Below are 23,844 nucleotides of genomic sequence, written 5' to 3' on the forward strand. Positions count from 1 at the left end.
AATCATTTGTATTTCTAGATACAACAAACAATCAGAAATTGGAATTTTAAAAACTATCATTCATAACAGCATCAAGCAATATAAAATATTAAGTGATAAATATGACAAAAAACGTAAAAGATCTTTACATAGAAACTATAAAACATGGCTGAGAAATACAAAAACTAAAAGGAAAACAATAAAAGAGACGCACTAACTCAAGTGTCTTAAAATTTACTGTGACACTTTCAGGAAGAAGTTAATCTTTGTTTCAGCCATAAAATATTAGTAATTTTTTACTTAAAAGGAAATTTATACATACATATTTAAATCAAGTAAAGTGATAAATGCATATAAAACGATAATAATGAAGACTTAATTGATATATGGGTAATGGGAAATAATGACATGTTTGGACTCCCACTCTGTTCTTGAAAGTAAGAACAAGGAAACAAACCCCACAAAAACACCTCTCGGTTCTGCCAAGAAGAATATGGAGCTAATTTTGACACTATATTGCATTTTTTACGTAAGGTCTTTGAACCATATTAGGAAATTCGAGTTTGTCAGACAGAAAACAATTACTTCTAACAAAATATATGGGGGGCAATTCACAGTGAAGTATAGCTTTGTAGTATACACCAGCATAGCCACAGAAGAAAAAACATCAGCAAAAGTCAGATGACAGACTGGGTATGGTGGCTTATGCGTAATCTCAGCACTTTGGAAGCTGAGGTGGGAGGATCACTTGAGCCCAGGAGTTTGAGACTGGCCTAGGCAACATGACAAAATCCCATCTCTATAAAAAATACAAAAATTAGCTTGATGTGGTGGCACGTGCTTGTAGTCACAGCTACTCAGGAGGCTGAGGCAGGAGGATCAATTGAGCCCAGGAGGTCAAGGCTGCAGTAAGCCATGATTGTGCCATTGAACTTCAGCCTGGGTGACAGAGCAAGATCATCTCAAAGGAAAAAAAAGGTGAGATGACAAATGTTGCTTCAGTATGTCATCTAAGGGCACCATCAAAGCTAAAACAATGAACTTACTTCTTAACTAATTTATGTTATCATATAAATTCATAAAAGCCTTTCACTTGCTGCCCTTCATGCTACTGGTTCTGGCAAAGCTAAGATTCACAAAGTCGTTTGCTGGCTTCAGGAAAGAGAGAAGCTTCAGTTAGAAATTCTGATGGTTCTCTGAGCCTATACAACTTAAGAGAAACTGTTACAGAATCTACTGCAAGCACAGCTATCTCTCCATCTTCATGCCTTAACAGCCTTACAATATATGTTTTAAGTCAGGTAGCCTCTCATTTAATGGATATGACTGTGGCACACTAGATAATTGTAAAAGTCAGTGAAAACTATGCACCTATGAAAAACCAGTGTCTCTAAAGTATACTATCATTAAGACAGAAGAGTGGCAGCCTTTTCCTAATTTTTGAGAGAAGTTTCTCAACTTAAAATATTTCCCATAAATATTCTTAAACATTTCAAGTTTATCACTTTTCTATCTACTAGCAAATGACAAAATAAAAGTAGAAAACAATCAACTTGGCTAGGCACAGTGATGCACACATGTAGTCCCAGCACCTTGGGAGACTGAGGCGGGTGAAGCATTTGAGCTCAGGAGTTCGAGACCAACCTGGGCAACATGGAAAAACCCTGTCTCTACAAAATAAATACAAAAATTAACCAGGTGTGATGGTGCATGCCTATAGTCCCATCTACTCAGGGGGCTGAGGTGGGCAGATCTCTTGAGCTAGGGAGGGCAAGGCTGCAGTGAGCTGCAGAGACCGTGCCACTGTACTCCATGTACTCCAGCCTGGGCAACACAGTGAGACCCTGTCTCAAAGGCGACAAGGCGAGGAAAAGGAAAAAAGAAAAAAAAAAGGAAAAGGGAAAAGGGGGAAGTTGGGAAGAGCAGGGAAGGGAAGGGAAGAAGAGTCAACTTAAAGCAAACTTCTTGGAAACAGTGTACTTTTATGAACACATATCTATGGTTGTAATTTTACTTGCTACATTCAAAACATATTTCTTACTAGTTAGTTCTTCTTATCTAGTTCCAGGCAAACAAGGATATTATCTATGTTATTACATTCTTTTCTTACAGTGCTGTGCTCATCGCCTGGATCACCATAAAGCTCAGTAAGATTTTGTTGAATTAGTAAATCAGTAATCTGAATAAGTAAGCCTCAGACTTTCTTGCTAAGAGAGTGAAACTCTGAGACATTTATTCCCCGAAAACTACTGTCAAAAAATAGTAATTTTAACATGAAAATAATATACATTTATTCATAATACACTATCAATGAAAGTTTTTTTAACTGCAAGTTCATTGTGATAGGCAGAATTCCAAAATGACCCAATATCCCCATGAATAGTCCCCATTCCTTTGTGTGTGACTATCATGAGATTTCTCATGATTATGTTGTGTTATAGGCAAATGGGAGATTGCCCCTAGTAGGCCTTACCTAACCAGATGAACCCTTTAAAAGCAGAGCATTTTCTTCAGCTAGTGGCAGAAGAGAAAGTCAGAGACATATGATCTGAGTAGCTGGAAAGAAGCACGGCTCATGCTGTGACCTGCCCATGAGACCACACGGCACAGAACTGCCAGGCTGGCAGTTTCTTGGAGGTGAGATTGGCTGCCACCTGACAACTGGCAGGAAAATGGGGACCACTGTCATACAACAACAATCAAATCAGTTCTGCCAACAATTACTGAGCTTGTAAGAGAACACTAAGCCCCAGATGAGAACCGCAACCTTGACTAACACCTTAATTTCAGCCCAGTGAGATCTTGGGCAAAGAAACCAGCTATGCCATGCCCAGACTTCTCACCTACAGAAGCTGTGAGATAGTAAATCAGTAAGTTTGTGGAAATGCGTTACACAGCAATAGAAAACTAATATACCCATTTTACTGAAATTGCTTCAAGTACTTTGAAAGTTGAACAGAATGTTCTAACCAACACTTGCAGATACCACGTTCCAAATTTGATACACTATATCAGATCCAGCCGAAAACAAGCAATGATTCTCATGGCTATCAACATATGAACAAATATTCAGATGTTTCTGTACAACCTAACTCCATTAATATTATAAAACTTATTAAGAATTTCTCCACATAATTAAGTTTGTACATAATTTATACTGGGTCTTCACCCAAGTGTGAGTGAATAACAAAGTCCTGGCACCTGTTTCATGCATGCATCTTTATCCAGGAAAGTAATCCACACTTGAGTTTTCCACATCAGGCAAAGTAACTATTCTGGAAAAGTTTCAAGTTTCCAATATTTGGGACCAACTACTTAAACGTGATTTGGCCATCTCTGTTAACCATGAATACAACAGAAAGCAGAATCCAGGCCCTTCATAATGATAAGGGGAATCAGCCTTGCTGACTTCACAGGCTTGTCCTGCAGTTCGCCCTCGAAACCCCGAATAAAACAACAAAGGGTCTGATTTGGAGAAGAACCAAGGATAGGTGAAATGAGAACAGTCCTCACTCCCCAGAGAAAGCTACAATTTCTGGCAGCTCTTAGAATAAAATTATTTAAGTATCCAGGGTGCATGAAGAGAAAAGCGAGCAGCCTGGGTCTTAGCAATTAAAAGGGACTCTGGAGGACTGAGTATACACTGGTGCTACTCCCCTGCATACAAGTATCCAGTTGAATGCTTGTATCAACTTGTCAGCAATCTAAATAAATGCTCCCAACCCCAAATAGAATCTTTCTGCCCACAGCAAAATGCTTATGGTCAGTGTAGCAAAAGGTCTTAGTAAAAGGTAAAACCTCACATATTAAAAAACTCAGAGACAGAAGTATGGAATGTCAAATTGGAAAAAAAAAAATCACTGAGAACCCAAACCTCAAAAACACAGATTTTTCCAACTACCAAACAGTAGCCCTTTTATCCACTACTAACTTTCATGTGTACCCCTAGTGCCCAGATTTTGGCCTCTGTTCCAATTCTCTAGTAAGGAAAGGAAGAAATCTTTGGAAAGTAATAGATTCCAGCTCACAGGGCAGGAAGTGTGAAAGAGCCAGGAAACATCCAGCTGTTACCAGAAAACTAGCATCCTTTCAAAAATGTCAGGGATCGTGCCAGAAGGACAGAGGAATCTGCCTAAAGGAGCTCCCACTGACCAAACTATGATTATTTATTTGAGCATCAAAAGGAAAAATAAAAGTACGGTTGAAGAGAACAAGCTGATTTGTTGAAAGACCATGAGTTCATTAAGATTTCAAGAGAAAAGTTAGTATAAAGGGCAAAAGTTAGTATAAATAGCAGCTATAATATAAAAGAAAGATGAATATAATAAGATATGGTTGGTTTTAAGACACAGAACTGTGAGTAAGCCAAGCAGTCCTAGAAAAAAAGTACCCAGGAACTATATCAAGGGCAGGAATGAATGATCAGGACAGCATGAATGTAGAAAGAAAAGCAACACAGCATGTTCCAGTGACAGCAGACCAGTGGGTGGATGTAATGCAGCAGGCTAAAGGGCAGGCGATGTCGCCTAAGCAACGTATTGTAAAGTACACATCTGGTGAAGAGAAACAAGATTAAAAAGAAAACCTACGTGAACCAGTGTGGAAAGCATTTTTTAAGTAAGTTAAATTTTAATAACACATGAAATTTAACCCTTAAAAAGAAAACTCAACTTGACTGCCAACCTGTGACTCAGATGTGAATCTCTGACTTGAAAAAAGCATCCAGGACCCCAACAGTCAACAACTCAGGTCCTGTAACCATGGCTGTTCTGAGAAGGGATTCTTTTACATGTGGCCCTGTAAAGATTACACAACCCCAAAAAGACACAAAAATATTATTACTCAACCCCCTGGAAGAAATCTATATAAGTAGATCTATAACCCTAGAAAGGTATAAAAAGGAATAGAGAAATAATAAGATTACTTAAACCCACAGTGTTGATAAGTGTAAGTATAGTAACATATTATAATTTGCAATAATTATGTTTATATGGTTTCTTTGTTTAAAAGTATCTAGAATATGGAAAAAAAATCAGTCACACTAAATTAGTATATGACATTAAGGAAGTTTAAATAGGTCACTAATCGTGCTTAAATAGAGACAAATTGGTTTTCAAAATTACATTTCTTAGCTACATATATTCTTAAAGATGTGGGCACTTGGCCATATACAAAGGTCATGAGCTGTGAACATTCTGGACACAGGAGACTCTTGGACATTCTATGCATTGTCCACCAGCTTCACTGTCCTTCACACATGCTTTCTTAGTGCCCTGAGTCTGAAAAACCTTCCTCCCACCAAGCCATGACTTGTCTCAAAAACTGTCTTTGCCTAGAAGCACTTGTTGATTAAATCTCACCCACTCAGACCAATCCTTTATTAAGAATTCACTTCAGTGAATTTAGTCTGCCCCAATATTTTGCATGTCTTAGATTATAATTATTCTTTTTGTGATACTTTAATCTCAACAATCTGACTATTTCCTTTACAGGGCAAGGATTATACCTTATGTTCATTTTATAGCCCTCCCAAAGTACCTTTCCCTTCAAGTCTCCTCTTGAAGAGTCCAGTAAAATGTGTTCATTAACTGATGGAAAAATAAGGAACTTCCACAGGTTAAAAGTGGTTTTCTCAAATCATGGGGCCAGAAGAAACACCTTTGCTACCTCTGCCCAAGGCAAATTGCAGTAGATAGCCATGCTATCAGTACTGTGTGAAAACAAGGCATTCTAATATTAATGAGAACTAAGAATAGTTTTCTCCATGACTGCACTTTTTTATACAACTTGTTCCATTTAGAAACTGAAGTAACAAAAATCACATAAGCAGGGATATATCTTGGTATTAGAAAACAGATAAAAAGAAAAAATCATCACAAATACCAAAATAAATGTCTTTTCTTTTTTCCAATAAATTCAATAGAAGCTAGAATTTCAAACTTGCTTTGAGATGCACCCACGTATATGGATATTCACCTGAAGCAATTAATTTGGTCCACTAATTATTAATAGAACTTGTTCATTTGCTGGCAAACTCAAAACTGAGTAAAAATTGTTAGAAATTCAAACAGTGTTAGAGGCTCCAAAAGCCAATTTGACCTACGATTTTAGCTTAGAGCTATGTAAAATCCAGACAACTGTCTACTGAACTCACAGCAGTGGATTTGAAAGAGCACAACTTAATTCAGTTAAGGTTGGCATTCATTTCAAGTGAATTCATTCAGGCTGAAAATTGTCCCTCTGAATCACCCATTTTCTGGTGATCAGCATTTTACTGGGTTCAGAGTGTGATCTCTCTACTACTTTACTCCACCCTCACAGTTGAAGGCAGACAATGGAAAATAATTGGTTTCAAAGACTCCAAGTTAACTCACAGTAAATATGTATCATGCATCAGGCTGAAGCTAGGTCACGTTCTTTCGATATTCATGAAAGGTATATCCATCACAGGTCCAATGCAAAACTATGAAATAAGCAAAAATCTTGATAATCTCTCATTTTTTTTCCCTTTGTCCAATACCCCAGGAGGGCCTGATGGCTTTATCCTACTCAAAATCTTCTCTCAAAATCTGCTCCCAATAAAAAACCATCATCAGTCATTTATAAGTTTTTGAGCACTTAAGTCAGAGTACTACCTCTCTCAGAATTATCTGAACTTTAAGCATTACAGAACAAAAATTTCCTCCCTTATAAAAGTAATTTCAGCTATTAAGGAGAGATGCACAAGAGTTCTGGGTGGAAGAGTGGGTAGGAAGAATCAGAATCATTGCCACTAGAATCATAACCAATGATGACTGCCTTCATCTATAACTTAAATCTGTCCAATCCAAAAGTATGCTTTCCTCTGTTTGCCTGCTGTCTCCCTATTTTCTAGTGGTACATGTGTGTGTATACATAGAGATGGCACCAAGAGTGGCTACATGGAGCAAAGATAGGTATGCATATAGAAGGATATATGCATGAATGTGTTTTTTACTTACAGTTTCATTTTAAGAACCAAGATCTTACCTAAAATCACCTTCAGAACATTACCTAATATACATGCAAACTTACTGCCCACAGAAGTCAGAACTAAGTGACTCAAAACAAGCTACTTAAATTCTCTGGTTTTCAGTCTTCTCATCTGTAAAATGATACAGGTCTGTTTTAGTGCTAATGTTCTACTATGAACTCTAGGCAGCAGTTGCAGCTGGTAAATAATTTTAGATAGATCAACTATTAAGGGCACAACTAGTAAGGTCACTTACTTGTGCTTCTTTGTGCTTTCTTTTGTGTTCCTCTTTGCCTTAGAATTTTAGGATTTAGAAAGGACAAAGACAGGTACATACCATGAATACACTTCTCTTGATGTCTCCAGTCTTTTCAGATTTTCCTTAATTCTGACATCCTGGCACTGTTTCTCAGTGGTGGTGCCCTGGGCGTTTTAGCTGAAAATGATTTGGGTGCAGCATTTGCACAGCAGTACACAATGTAGAATGTTTGTCAACCATGGTTCTGTTTACTAAATGCTAGTCCTGCCCTTATATCACTGTCACCGTCACAACCACAAATGCCCTCACTACAAACTACATCATTTTTAGATTAAAGTACAGATTAAGTACAATCTGAAATATACATTGTCTTATATCCTTATATAAGCTACTGTGGAATTTGTTTTCACGTGTTTGGTTTATTTTGGTGGGGTGGGTGGAGCTCTGTCTTTGCTAAGCACTGTTTCTCACGTGTTTGTATTTCCATGACCTGACTGTAAACACCTTGAGCACACAAACCATATCTTCTATTTCTTTAGTGTTTCCAAAGCACAAAAGACTGGGCATGAAGTAGTTCTGTTAATATTTATTTGATGATGGATTATTTTACTAATTATAAGCTTCCCGTGTAACTAAAAATAGGCCATTAAAAAAAATTAGTCCTGAGAAACTACATTAAAAACAAGGTACCTTCTGAGATCTTTTCCAGTCACGAAAACACTTCACCAGATGTTTCCATTCATCAGAATTCAACGTCTAATATTGCGATTTAGTTGTTAAAATGCTTATTTTTCTACTAAATGGTTTCTTTAGCATCTGACCTAATTTCACTTAAATCCTGAATTCATCAGCTAGTGGACACAACTGAATGGAGAACTCTTGAAGACACTACATTCCTTTATGCTGCTTCAGTGACTATAGTTATGTTACAGCCCTTACTGGACTTCAATGCTTGCCATTAATAGGTTTGATAACTGTTTTGTTAATTCTATCATGTAATATTAGGTAGTCCTTCCAGAAGCTTAAGCTTTGGTATATGTTGCCAAAATAATTTTATTTGGTTGCTTTCTCTTCTGTGGTAATTACATATTTCAGATGAGACCAGTTTTGCTTGCAGGCTGATATAGGCAGATGCCTATATTTCCTGACCTCTAGGTTCTTCATTTTGTCCAAATCATAATGATAAATTTAACATAAGGTTTTAATGAACACTCATAGCAAGGGTAGAATTACCAGCCCTATTATCAGTTGTCTGTATAAGTTTTTCAGAAAGTAGTTAGCTTTGAGGACCAGAATTTCATCTGGAAAAGCTAACCCCTTGCTGCTTGCAGGCTGGCAGCACTGGCATCACCTGGGATCTCAGACCCACCACAGTTCTACTGAGTCAGAATCTGAATTTTAAAAAGATCCTCGGGTGATCTGTGTGCACCTCAAAGTTTGAGACATGGTGCTCTAAACCATGTAATAATATATTTTGCTGTTATGGTCAAATAAGAGATTGTAATTATGAGAGAGGACAAATTTAGAGAAGAAAATTTGCTTCAGTCTCTGTGTACAATGATAAAAATTTCACTACTCCTTCAGTAACATATTTTACTCAAACTTATCACAAAAGTTCATGGTAGTTATCAGACAACTCTTTAACATAATTTTGAGCTCTGAAATAAAATTTGCAATAATATATCATACATCCAATATATTTATGAATGTAAACAGCAATGGGACTGGAATGAGTAACAAGTGATGAAGGAAGAACATACATGGGTGACAGCAGCATATATGACATTACTTCCTGCATAGAAATCTATAAACTTATGTGTTTCTAATATAGGAACATTGATTTGCTGCTGGCTACCATATCTATAAAAACAATTGCTACAAAATTATCCTATGTAGAATTGAATTCAGAATCTTGCTTTGCTTTTCACTTACTAGAATTTATTTGGTAGCTTTGGAGGAAAAACTTAGAAGGAAGTCACCTCAGGATCCAGAAAAGAAATTTGAATAGGAACTTACATTTGTGAAGAGTACCATGTATCCTAAAACAGTCCTTCTTTGGTGTGGGTGTGTGAGGGAGCCTTTGGCCCAAATAGCATAACTGAACATTTCCCACTCCATATTAAGTCTTACTCTGATTATGTGGAAAGCCAGGTGAGATGTCTTTCAAACACTGTTTCCACTAAAAACATTAAATATCTCAAAAAGGTCAACAAGAGAAAGAAGAAGGTATGTACATTTTCTGACTTCCAGTTGACAGCCACAATTATACGCTGGTTAAAATGTCACCATGGAAAAAAGACAGAGTCAGGAGTGCAGAATTCCTATCATATGACCAAATGATATGTGTTAAAAGGTGAAATATTAAAATTGATATCTATATTCCCTCCACCCCTCACCAAAACATTTATAGCCAAAGGGCTCAGAAATGGGACACAAGAGATGAGAAGCTCCAAGCACAGCGAGCAGGTGACTGTTTTGAGATTCCACAAAGCACAGCATTTTCCAAGCTACAAAACTCCTATAGCTGTGTTGGGGAAATGGAATAACTATTCTCTACAAAATAGAAAAATCAAGCTACACAAAGTGGCTCATACTGCATGGCTAACTAGTTTCTTCATCAAGACACTATTCCCTTAAAGCTCTTATTCTAGAAAAGAAAAGGTCTGTTACTGCAAATAAAAACTTTTTCTCCCTCTCCCACACGATTTACAGGTTTAAATGTAAAGCTTTTCTTTTTCAGGTTTTGCCTTGGGTGTACCTGAGAAGGGGATATCAGAGTGTATTTCCAAAGGACCCCACATCACGTGGCAGTGTGAACTAAGCTGACAAAGCTTAGTTAACTACACTGTTAACTACACTGATCTAAAGCTAAAAATCTCTACCACGTCAGAAGCACTAACTACTAATAAACAGAAGAGGCTGATCTCAGATTCATACACTTGAAATCAATAATATGGTCCAAGACACTTTCTGCCTGTACACATATGCTTAGTGTTTGAGGGATATTTTTAAACATCACAGGGACTGCAGAAGCTGTCATCTGTCTCAAAGGCCGTGCAAAAGACAGCCTCAAGTGCCTTCTGAATTCTGTTTTGTTTCACTTTTGAGTTTCACTAAAACCACCCCTGGCTTCTTTGTACTAAACCAGGCCAGTTCTTCCTTCATGTCTATACCTTTCAAATATCTGTAGCTCGCTATTCTGTCCCTCATGTAAGATACAGCATCCAGAAGGTGCAATAACATTAAAAAATGAAAACTGAAGAGAAAACACTACTGGAGATATGACTGATCCTTTAGGATCTGAATTCTTTCCCCCTGGTAACCATATGAGCAGCATTTAAAAATAAAGATTATAAATATTTTTAAATTCCTTCCCTAAAGGAGAAATAAAATTGTGTACTATCCTTTTACTCTGAAACAGATGGCTATATAAAATGACATACATCTCCTCATCTACAATAACCATCTTTTTAATAAAATGTAAATGTATTATTAGTGCTTGGATAATAATTTAGTGGTGAATGTCAAGAGTGATGTTATAAAGTTTAGTGTTTTTCTTCTTATAAAATAAATCTAGATGCAAACTCCATCAAAGAATTCAGGAAAATATAGGGCATCATTCAATATAGAATTGACTTTTGAAGCTCTTAACATTTTCAGAGAATCATATATGGGTCACTAACCACACAGAGCTTATGAAGAGCAACACTGAGAACAATGAACCTTTGAGGAGAAAATGGAAGTATCTTTCGATGTCGCTTTAACAATTGGTTCATCTATTGTAAAGCGCTAAAATTTTAGCAATAATAAATTTGACAGTAACCCACTAATAATACTCCTAACTATTTCATGAAGGCTGGTTCAGCAAACCTTTCCTATAGCTGAGAAAAGTCAATAGTGAATCCTGACTGAGATATCCAAGGTGAATAGAGCAAAGCAGTGGGATACACAAATCCTGCTGTTTGTCTGTCACCTGAAAACAAGCCCCAATGCTTCCAGAAGCATTTCACTGTCAGCTTTGTATTTTTAACAAGATTTCATTTATCTGAGGAATAAGCTGCAAGGGCAAAAGAGTTATCAACTGGGCAGAAAAGTAAGTCTAAAAAACATTTACCCTTCCAAAGTCTGTCAGATGATAAAATAGGATATTGGAGCATTCTATTACATCCTCCCTTTATCCACTCAAACTCAATAACACTAAGAAAGAATTATATATGCTCTATAATCAAACTAGAGAAGGATTTGGGGCAAGATACAATGCAGTTGATAGAAAAGAAAGACGGAAATTAAGGATTTCTAGACGAGATAGTAATGATGATGATGGCTAACTTTTATTGAGCCCTTATTACATAATAGTTACTATGGAAAATGCTTTAAAAATAGCTTTCCAATTAATCTCTAAACAATCTCATAAGAAAGGTAACTAATATTTGTTTTGCAGACGGTTAAATTGAGGCACACATGAATTAAGTAACATGTCCAAGGCCACACAGAAAGTAAACACAGGAGATGGGATTGATTACAGGACTCCGACTACAAAGCTCAAGCTTCTGACCACTGTGTTGTCTTTCGTGCATGTTCCCTGGGACTTACATCCTGAGAGAAATAAACAAAAACAACGTTATCTACAACTCTCTCCATTCTCTCTTATCTCTCCTAATGCAAAAAAAAAAACAGTACTTCCAAAGCTGTGCAAAACAACTGCACAGTGTTTTAAGGTTTTCTGGCTCATCTTTTCTCTCTCTGCACAAACCTAACACTCAAATTTAACATGCATTTGATTAATCTGATTATAAATCAGTCTCATAATAAAAGTCAGGCCATAACACAAAAACAGGGGGACAGAAGGCAAGACTCATTAAGATGGAGCAGGCTTAGTTGGGAAGACTCAGGTATTAGATATTGCTATGTTGAATCTTCCTCCTCTATAAATGGTTGGGTCCCCTGGATAGTGAGTTAAAAACATGGATATAAGCTGATGACTGACCCAGTGTAAGAACTGTCAAAATGGTCAGTAGAAAATAAATGAACAGCACTGAGGCCTTAACTTGACTTTCTAAAAAGGATCCCATCAGAAAAACTATCTAGATTTATGGAAGCAGTATCAGGGAGAAATCAGAGAAACAGAAAACTGTATTGATGAAGCTAGGCTTACCTCATCCAATGGAAAACTTCTTAATACAGCATCAAGTTTACACCCTCTACTATTTCTGTCAAACTCAGAGAATACCTGGGGTTTTCTGGTTGTTTTCACTGAAAACAGGGGCAGGGAGAGAAAGAAGGCCCACAGTGGCAGCAAGAGACTGAGTAGTTTCACTGTCACACTGGCTAATGAATGATAATGAACCAATTAAATAACATAATTTCTAACGTACCTGCCAGCTTTAAGAGTCTCTGACTCTGTAAGAAGACCTCAACATGATCAGTCTTTGCTTATAAAGTAAAATAGAGTAACGAGATGGAAGCATAGTGGGTGAAATTCAAATGCTAATGATGACAAAAGCCATGCCCCATCTTTCAATTATTTCAGCTGATTGCTCCTCTCTATTAGCAAAGAATTGACATGAAAATCTTAGCATCTCAATTATAATATAATACATTCATAGATAAATATATGGATATAATATTTAATATAATATATCCATAACTCTTTCTCTCAGTGCATTTCTATTCCTTATTCCTTACCCTTTCCCACAGGCTATTTTAGTATTATCTGACCATCACGCCCATACAAAAACTTGATTCATGTCATCATATGAGGAAAACTGCTGTCTTTCCCATATAAAAATCAAGGAATGCATCAAGAAGGAATGAAATTCTGACACATGCTACAACATAGAGAAACCTTGAAAACATACTAAGTAAAACAGGGCAGAGACAAAAGAAAAAATACATATGAGTTCATTTAATATACTATAAGGTACCTAGAATGGCAAACTCATAGACACAGAAGGAATAAGATTACCAGGGGCAGCGGATAGGGAATGAGGAGTTACTATTTAATGCAGACAGGGTAGGATTTCTGTTTGGGCTGATGAAAAAGTTCTGGAAATGGATAGTGGTGATGGTTGAAAACACTGTAAATATATTTAATGCCACTGAATTGTAAACTTAAAGATGGTAATAATGGCAAGTTATATGTTATGTATATTTTATCACAACAAAAAAAATCAAAGCATACAGTATCTCCTTCATAGTTACCAAAATGAAAAAAAATTAAAAACTTGCCACAGATTTTCTCTTTGAAATATTTTTAAAAGTAAACTGTAGCTGGGAACAGTGACTCATGCCTGTAATCCCAGTACTTTGGAAGGCCAAAGCAGGGATCACTTGAGTTCAGGAGCTAAAGACAAACCTGGCCATCATAGTGAGACCCTCAACTCAACTGGAAAAAAAAAAAAGTAGTAGACTGTAAGTTCCATAAGGACCAGGACCAGATCTGTTTCACGCACCACTATTACACAATAGACTCCATAAATGTTTGTTCAACAAACAAATGCTGTTAAACAGGAGAGGATTAAGAAGCACTAAATTGACTATTCATGAGAAAGTATAATGGAGCATATTCCAGGGAAAAACACCGACACAATGATATCTAAGCTCCTTCAGGAAAAGGTACTGTTTCATCTGTACTTCTTTCACAGCATGTCTTACAATGTTTAACACATAGTAGGTGGCTAATAAATATTTGCAGAATAAGAGTAAATATCATATGGTTGTAAAATCAATGTCATGCTATTGCTCCACTTTTTAAAAATTACTTTTTGCAAATGTACAATTACTTTTGCCCAGAATGAAAAAAAAATCCCCATAACTCACACAAAGTACAGGTAAAAATATAAACAGCTAGAACACATTATTCTCAGAAAAAGAAACGGTAAATGCAGGGCACATCTTCTAAATAGAAAGGAAGTTTAAAAAAAAAAAAGAGAGAGAGAGAGGCAAATTTGATCTCTTTGAAGAAAATCCAAATAGTCATTCCCCAAAATCAATGTCCAACCTCAACAGTAAATAGTTGAATGAATATAGAAGCACTGCACCATTAAAGAAATTTACTCATAGTGAACCACAACAGTTACCAATATTTCTCTCAATTAGCCTATCAACTAATCAGGTGATCTTTCTTAAATTTACTTATGTCACAAATTTATACAGAACTGGCTTATAGCCAACATGCAAGCTACTGATGATTTTCTCAACTAATATTCACCATCTACATATTTACATTTTACATAAATTACTAAGTTAATTAAAATATACACAAGTGGAATATTTTTAAAGCAAAAATTCAAATGCTGACATCCTTAACATTCAGCACCCATATAATAATAGGTGGATCCATATAAAGTCACTGGGACTAAGTAATAGATTAATCTCACTTTGAACAATATTAAAACATGTTCTTCAAGATCAAACCCCCAACACATCAAATATGTCAACTATGTGACAATTAACAGAGAAAACAAAAATTCAGCCTCTGAAGATATCAAGGTTTACATTCCTATCTCTCAACTGTATCTGCTTTACAAGCAGGTAAGCATCATTGGAGCAGGCTGCCTGCTACCATGGTCCTTCATGAATGCAGGGGTTCTCCATTAGCATCCAAAATGCTAATAGTCTACTATTAGAGCTAGCACTTCAAGCAGAACTGCACGAAGAATTATCACTTCTGTACATGAAAGCATAACCACTACAGGTGTAATGATGGAAAATACCAGCACACTGACCTCTGCTCAGCAGTACACACTTAAAGCAGGTGCATTTCTGTGATCCAAAAGGGAAGGAAGTAGGATGAGCAGAGAGGAAGCCCCAGATCCCTAATATATTAGAGATATTTATTCTACTCAGATCCAATCCAGCTAAATTCACAGACATCAGTTTACTCAAATGGAAAAAGTAGTCTCTCGTCCTTCACTTGCTTGACTCAGAGGGCATTCAGCCAAGCATAACCAAGCAAAAACAATCTGTAAGATCTCTTTCAGCTATAATAAATAAAGACTAGTTTCAGAAGAAATGAGACTCTGATATGGCAAAGAAGCAGTCGTTAAACCTTTTCCCCATCTTATTACTGCTACTGGTGTTTACAAACTACGAGCAGTAGCCTCGGGAGCCTCAAAAGACTCTCCCATGAGTAACCTCCAGTCAGATCCTTAATTTAAATACCCTCTTTATCAATCTGTGATGTTTCTGGCAGTTAAATAGAAGGAAGTGAGTAAAATGACATGCATAAAATGAATCCTTTTTAAGTTGTAATGAGTGAGTCAGGATTCAGACTTGCCGAGATGCTCCAAATCAAAACCCCTGCTATATTTTTAAGCATGTTCTGTCTTACCGTTTTGCTGTTGTCTCCCTCAGGCTTGATTCACCTGGAACTCTTTAACATGTCTCTAGCAATGTGTTTGCACCAGGCCAGGCTCATACAGCAACTGAATTCACATCTTTCTGCACTAGCAAGCTGAAATGGTACGGCCGTACTACAACCAAGAGAGGGGGATGCATAAGCAAGCAAAAAAAAAGAAAGAAGGAAAGAAAGAAACCCGGAAATCACCTGAGAAGCTAGTCTCAGTGGAATAAGATCAAAAATTGTCCAGAAGAACACAAAGGACATGCTAACATTCAGTATCAATAGCTTTAACAACTCAATTATTTTCTCCAAAAAATCTATTTTTTTTTTTCCAAACACGATGGACTTGCCTGTGGAGTTCCCAGGAAAGCAGAGTAACCGGGCTCTGCAGCAGCATTGCAGCCAAAGTAACCGTGCATATGCTGTCCAGGCAATTCACAACACACTGTCTTTTCAGAAAGATATTGATTTGCAATGCAGGGCTGCTTCAAAAGAATACAGAATGGGAGCCAAACAGCTAATGGTGATTGCACAGGAGGAAAAACATTTAATCAAGGGGATGCACCTCATCAGGCTCAATTCAATTTTTTAAGAGCACTGGAGAAAGCCAGTAAGTGTCCTGAGTGACAACCCCACTAAATAATCATCTGGGATTCTATAGAAGGCCAAGTTTCAGCCACCATCATTCATGCTGCAAAAGCTGCTAAAATGGTGTCTATGTGTATATATTTGTCATATGCAAATGGAGCATAATGAGAACTCCAAAATAACCATGCACCAAATACATGGTTTAAAAAAAATGCACAGGTGCAGCATACACAGAATCAAAGTAAAAGAATGCATAGTTATGAGCGTGCAGAATTTTTGGTGGACTTAGAGCTCATATCACTCTGAAAAATAAAATATCAAAACAAGCCAGATCTCACAATCCTTAGGCAAATTGTGCCAAGTCATGCCACAGGGTGCCAGGCGGCAAAGGAAGGATGCCAGACTGCTACTCTCATAGCGACCCCTACAGGAGAGAGGTTGAGCAATCCTTGTTTAAAGGAGTTCCTACCCTCAGTACACAGAATCATGAAAGGACATAAATTACATTAAGATACAACAATACAACTGAGAAATACCTTAGGCAAGAAATAAAAAAGTCAAGCATAAAATTGAACCTTGTAAATATTCACTTATTTAAGAAATTAAGGTACAAGAGAAGGTAACTACTGTGTTAATGATAAGTGGTCAATATTCCCAAAGCTCCCCAAACTGGGGTATAGAGTGATGATCAGAAACCTCAGGCAGTGTTTTCCTTTCACATACTAATTGGTTTAAATGAATCAACTCTTCTTTATCTCACTTGCAAACCATCTTTACCTTCATCATTTTGAATGACACTGTGAATATTCAACTTTGTTTTCCTGTAACACAAAAGCTCATTCAAAATCCTTTTAAAAACTTATTGTTCAAACACAAATATTACATACTTTCACCTCCAACAAAGCCAAGAGACAACACTATCTCCTTAATATCTGAAAATTATTGAATTATATGAGCATCATTTCTGCAGAGCAGACTTCAACAGGTCTTTCGAGAACCTGATGTTTTTTGTGATTGCTTATCCCTCCAGCCCACAGACGCCTTTCTCAGAACCAACAGCACTTCTTATTTGAGTCATTCAAGATTTAATCATATGCCACCTCATAAAACTCTCTTGTATTATTGGCATTTTCCCCATTTTAAGGACCTTGAGGGATAAATCACACCAACTGCATTCTTCAAAATTTATTTAAATAGCACATAATACAATGCTAGGCATCTAGCAAATATTAAGATTTTTTAAAATTAATGAATTTCCCAACTCCATATTTTAGGGCTAAAAGTTGTCCTTAGGTAATCCCCTTTCCCCTATCATTCATACAATGTTTGTGTTCTCTAAGATACCTTGTATAAAAACCAACAAACTTAACACAATAACATTTCTCCTTTATTTTTTTATCTATTCATTCAGCAGACATGCTAATGTGCCCAGCAACGTGAAGAGCCATGTTCTCTGCATTCAATAAATGCCTTGAGTGATTAGAAATAAAACAAGTGATTATAATACACTGAAACGAGTATTTTGAGAGCACTCTATTCAGTATAAATAATATTCCTTAGGTGGCTCAAAAAAGACTTCTCAGAGGTGGTAACATAAAGCTGAAGCTTCCAGGTACTACCCAGGAGAAGAAGGACATTTGGGGAACAGCTTGAAGTCTGAAAACAGAAGCTGTATGAGGAACTAACCAAGCCACACCCACAGAGGTCACCATTGTGAAGGCTCAGAGGAAAGGTGGCTCAATGCCAGGGCAGAAAGGGCCCTGTAAGCAATGCTGAAAAGTTGGGAATTTTATCCTGTGGGAAGTTGCCAATTAATCCAATAGAAAGGGCCTACAGGACTAGAGGCAGAAAAGTGGCTGAATGAGATTTTTCATTGTATGACAGGGTAATGGTGTAGAAATGGATTGGAGAGGTGAAGGAAGGGAAGTGGGGAGGCCACTTGGGAAGCTAAGCTAGTGTTTCAGACAAGACCCTGAACTAAAGCCATGAATATGTGGATGGAAAGACAACAGAGGTAAGAAGCATTCACCATGAGTTACCTGCTGAGTGACTGGCCATGAAGTCTAATGGAAAGGGAAAATCTATACTGAATTCTCTAGTATAACCAGGTAAAAGGCTAGTTCATAAAGTAAACGAGTGAGCACAAGAAGAGTACAAGCTTGAGGAAAAGGGGAAACTATCATAAATTCAATATTTTACACACTGAGTTTCAGGTATCTCTGAATATCCAAGTGGACATGTTGCATAAGCAGCTGTATAAGGGTCTGGAGCTCAGACGACAGGTCAAAAGTTTGTTTATATGCCTAGGTCAGGGTTTCCTAGAAAGAGAGCTGGGCCCGCATCTTACAATTTATTGATGGCATCCTCTCAGTGACAATAAATGAGGGGGCAGGACAGGGAGGAGAAAAGCCAAGGAAGAATGTGGCCTCAGACAAAAATCGCGCCCAGCATTAGCCTCACCTGAAGCAAGAGGGCCAGGCTTTTGTATCCCTGGGCTGATCAGTCACGGACTGAGAACTGGAGAGGAAGGGCTTCTGTTCACGTAGGCATCCACTGACCAAGCAGCTCTGAGCACAGTGCCTATCCAACTATGGTTCAGTCACAATGGACAACTTTTCTTTTTCTCAAAGCTGGTTCCTCAGGAATCTTTATGTCTGCTGTTCTCTCTGCCTAGAATGTTCTTCCCAGATAACTCCTTAGCTGACTCCTTCCCATTACACAGTTGGACCTCAGGTATCACCTCTTCAGAGTCTTACTCTGGCTTTCCTCTGCTGTTCCTCCTCCCTCTCCTATCACATTACACTGTTTTTGTTCTTTAATTTACTTTGTTTGTCTTCCTGCCCCACTAGAATGTAAACTGCTCAAGAGCATGGACTTCTCATTTGTTCTCCTGTGTTTCCCCAGCCCTAGGACACACTCAGTACTTGCTTAATAAATAAATAGTAAGAAGAGTTGCTGATGACAGAAGTTCAAACAAATTCTGTGGACATGTGTAGACTGGAAATGGATGGGGAGATTGAGGAATGGGTGGGGAAAATAATAGTGTCAACAAGTGAGTGTGTAGACAACAAGTCTGACCACAAAGCAGAAGTAAAGAGAGCAGCGAGATGGCAAAGCTGCAGGAAATTAATCATTATGTCATACAGGATTCACAATCTATGGTGTTAAGAATATCTTTATTAGAGGCCATTGAGATGTGTCTGAAACTATACCATAAAAGAACAATAGCGGAGGTTAAAATAAAAATTACAGCTTCAAAGAGAAGAGACAAAAAGGCTTATAAAAACATAATCTCAGTGGACAGAGGAAAAAAAGAAGACTGACTAACATCTACTAGGTCATTTTTGTGAGTAAACAGAAATTGATCCCTTGAAATCCCTGCCTTTATATGAGATGTTTTTAAATTCTAAAAAGTAGTATGCACTTCCCAGACTTTTAAAATAGATTATAATAAACACAATCTAAACTTCAACTGATGATGGGGCCAACTATAAACATCAGTGACAGCCCTCAGGGTTTAACAGTGGGTACACAGGCCCAATTGGCTCCTAATCTCAATAACCTGACATCTAAGTGTTCTTCTGCTTTACTTTTATGATTCATTCTCTTTTTGCTATCAAAATTGCCTTATTGTGGCCCTACATGTGCCTCCTCTTTCTAATAACACCACACTGTCCTCAATCTTGCTATCCCTGTGTTGGACACTAGATAATCAGGCTTATTAGTAGTGTGTCAATGGCTTGAGTCAATAGGTGGCTTCAAAGCAGAACCAAGAACTTTCTCCTGAGTGGAAAACATGTATGCTTTACTCCACAGGCTCTGCAGTACGTCTTGCTATACAGAAACCCTTGTTTCATGTCAACCTTCCTGGAGCTACCTCAGACACAAGAGTCTGCCAGATGCCTAATCTTCACATAAATAGGGTCTGATGGACAGGTGGGGCCAAACATTTTTTAAAACCTGGAAAAAAGAAGTAATTGAAGAAAAGGATAGAGAATACTTTTTCTTCTAGCTTTATCTTTTTTTTTCCTTTTCTACCAAAAGTCTATGAAGAGGAAACACTTTTAACTGAACAAGGAAGAAGAAACATTAAGAAAACTTTTTAAATGTAAGGGAAGAAGAGAAAAGAGTACTTTATATATATGAATCTAACTATAATAATCACCTACTTTATGGATTAGTTTCATTAAAATTTTAAGTCTAAAAGAGAGAAAAAAATTTAATTTTATTTTCAAAAGTAATAAACAGAAATTTTCCAAAAATAAGTTGGTTTTCAAATGATTATAATTCCATATAACCCTAGCAACTTCTTTCTGTTGTAAACTTTTACAGTAAAATTTCATGTGATTGATTTTTAAATGTTCATTTTGTTTTAGTAAGCCTACACCCCCACCTTTCTGTGAGCCCTAAAGACTTTATGACTTAGTTCTCTTCCGATATCATTAATTACTTACAATCTCATTTATTTGAAGAAATGTCATTTATCGAAAATACTTTCCCCAAACACTGTGAAATTCTGGAGGAATCTGAACGGAATGTTTAACAGCCATTTCTTAACCACAATACCAAACCTATCCACATGTCATGCATGGCATTTCATGGATGAGATTTTCTTCCTAATCTTATACAACTTTGAGTGTTTTCTGGATTCTGTAGGTGAAAAAAAGGAACTAATTTTATCAGTAAATATGTGATTCTACCACAATCCAATAAATCTATTCCCAGCAAAACTTTACATTCCGTTAAATTACACCCTAAAAAACAAAGGACTTATATGGAAAATGAAATTGAGTCAGACCATTCAAAGTCTACATATCCAGAAAACTAAGAAAAACAAAACAATTCTAATAAGCACATACACACATGCCATATTTTCTTCATCTCTGCATTTCCTACGTTGCTGACACAATTTTGCATACAATGGATGCTGTAACAGTCTTGGCTAAAGATAAATCCTGTGCTGATCCCTATGAACTGCAGAAAATATGTCCAGGTGAAAAAGTTTTGTTATGAACTTCATCTAAGGTGGAAATTAAAACTCCCAAGCTAGAGCTATAGCAGGGGAACTTCAAATTGTTACTGCTGTCAAGAAGCAGCATGGAAAGTTGACAATTACAACTCTGTAACAGAAACTGGTAAATGCAGAGTATCATTTAAAAAAAAAAAAAACATCTTATTTTTGCCTGACTTTCAAAAAAAATCTGACTTCAGGGCACTGCTTTCTTTTTGAGACAGGGTCTCACTCTATTGCCCAGGCTGAAGTACAGTGGCACGACTATGAGTTACTGCAGCCTGGACCTCCCAGGTTCAAGTGATCCTCTCACTCAGCACCCCAGCCTCCCAAGTAGCTGGAACCACAGGTGTATGCCACCATGCTCGGCTAATTTTTGTATTTTTTGTAGATATGGGGTTTCGCCATGTTGCCCAGGTTTGTCTCAAACTCTTGGGCTCAAGTAATCTACCCTCCTTGGCCTCCCAAAGAGCTGGGATTGCAGGTGTGCACCACCACTCCTGGCTCAGCCGACTCCTTTTTATGAAATAAATTTCATTCTCCCTACATGTTGTGTTTCCTGGTTGTATGTCCTCAATCACCCTGAATAATAACTTGTCTCCATCTTAGTTTTTGCTTCCCCATTAGTTCAATTACAAACACTTGTTTCAAAAGACTTGTATCTGCATTAAAACAGATATTGGTTTTCTATATCCCAACCATACATATGTTTCTACATACATATACATAAATAAGTAATAAATACATTATTCAGGTGATATCTAAAATGTGTGGGCATTCACACAGGTATGGCACAGTTTTTCTTATTTATACCCTAAGCAGAAACACAGCTGGAGTTCTGATGTAGTCCCACGCTTCAAGTGTGTAGTATGGAGAAGGCCCAGATGTAAAAGTGATTTTATTATGACCACATTCGTGACAGAACAGTATCAGAGAGTTCCATATGTACTAACATGATCTGAGAAATGTGAATTAAATTATAAGACCTCAATGTCAGACACAAAATCCTTGGGGTAGCATCAAGAAAAAAGGCAAATGGCATTGAGAAAAGATGTGAGAATTTTCTCTCTTCTTGGTGTCAAAATGCCATTGAGGACAGAGGCTACAAACCCATGACTATCAAAAAGCTGCTTAAGAAGTTAAGTCTTATTTGTAAAAACTTACTTAAGTTTTTAAATCAACCCTGAGAAGGAAAAAAAAAAATGTAGTTCAGGGTCGTGAGTCAGCTTTCTTGCTTTTAGGGACTGTGTCCCAGCTTTCTAAAATTTCACTTAGTTTGAAAAATTAGGAAAATCTCAAAAGGAAGAAAACTCTCTTAAAAAGATCTTTCCAAATAAACATACAGAAATAATTTTTAATTATGTTTAATAGTTTTAAATCTAGAAAACCTTTGCCACTTACACAGTATGTACTTGAAAATACTCACATAAAAAGTATTTGTTAAGTAATTTACTTCTTTTGTCTCACTCTACATACACCTAAGGAAAAAAATAGGAAGCAGGCCCTTGGAAAAGAATGGTTAACAGTGCTGTATATTCAACAATAAATACTTAGGACAAGCAAAGGATAACCAACTGAAGACACTAAAAATTGAAATTAAAATGTATATTCCTCTGTAATTTACCTGACTTTCCTGTGGCATTGTTTTAGTATTTGCCTTTTCAAGCTAGTACTAATATAATTTAGATCATTCCAAAACCATGCATGCATCACTCTCCAACCACAGAAAGAAACGCAAAAAAGACTTTTGGCTAAGGAAGACTCATCATATGATCATTTAACAGTTCATTATTACTGGGGTCTAATAGTGAAATCAGGTTCACTACAAACATGCATAAGTCACAAGGATATTAACAACTCTGGAACGCTTTCACCCACTCTGCAACCCTTTTGTATACAGTACAATAGAGACAACAACAGCACCCAAACATTAGTTGAATCCTTTTTGCCATTCCTTGTGGAATGCTTTCCTTGAGTGATTATTAAAACAGGATAGGTTCCTGTTTCTTAAAAAGTAGAATCGAATTGTTTGGACTGGCCAGCACATTTTTTCTCTCTTCCTGGGGAATGGTTTTTCCACCGGATGCCATCCACTGCAGTGTAGGGAGGGTTGTACCTTTCCAGGAACAGACAAGGAATCTAACTTAGACTAATCCTTCCCTGGAATCCAACTTAGATTAATCCTTCCCTGGGACTTTTTCAACCAGAGCTTAGTTGTGCCCCTCCTCTCCACCCTTGATGGTAGCAAAGCAGATAAAGCATCAGCTTAGAAGCAGCTAGTAGCAGTGTCTCTAGACCTGTGAAAAAGCTCAAATGAGATCCTAAAGGCATCAAATAGTAAAAATAGAGATGAGGGTAGCATAAAGACAGACAGTACTGGTAACTTGGAGCTAGCACCTACTGAGGTGTTAGCTCTGCTGGTTGCTTGACTTTCTAAAAAGCAAAGTTGTTCAGCCCTGGTTTCCATTCTGCAACACTTCTCCCAATAAATCTCTTTCTTTAGCCACTTCAAGTTGATTTTCAGCTTCTTATAAACAAGAGTGCTAGTACACATGGGGATACATGTACAGAAATGATACGGAGCTACTGTGAACCACTAACACCAGAGATAGAGTAAATAACTTAATAGATGTCTTGTTTTAAACTCTAGGAAAGGGAGATAGAAAGTAGAT

General features: G+C 37.1%; 1 protein-coding gene across 6 annotated transcripts in view; it reads right to left on the reverse strand.

The window, feature by feature from the left end:
- Nucleotides 1-23,844, reverse strand: part of CDK14 (cyclin dependent kinase 14) — a 763,966-nt gene that overhangs the window by 453,675 nt on the left and 286,447 nt on the right. The window contains exon 1 of one of the 6 annotated variants that reach the window (XM_064380410.1): nucleotides 15,924-16,033. The exons of 2 other annotated variants lie outside the window; for them this stretch is intronic. In XM_064380410.1, coding sequence (XP_064236480.1) covers nucleotides 15,924-15,992 — 69 coding nt within the window. In that variant the 5' untranslated portion in view covers nucleotides 15,993-16,033. Of the gene's footprint in view, nucleotides 1-2,452; nucleotides 2,472-14,956; nucleotides 15,102-15,561; nucleotides 15,846-15,923; nucleotides 16,034-23,844 lie in introns of those variants that run through there. 3 more of the 6 variants (XM_021674219.2, XM_012450848.3, XM_064380409.1) reach the window with 3 other exon arrangements.

This window comes from Aotus nancymaae, unplaced genomic scaffold, assembly GCF_030222135.1.
Source record: "Aotus nancymaae isolate 86718 unplaced genomic scaffold, 86718_ANA_hifiasm-v0.15.2.pri h1tg000025l, whole genome shotgun sequence".
In the NCBI taxonomy this organism is placed as follows: domain Eukaryota; kingdom Metazoa; phylum Chordata; class Mammalia; order Primates; family Aotidae; genus Aotus; species Aotus nancymaae.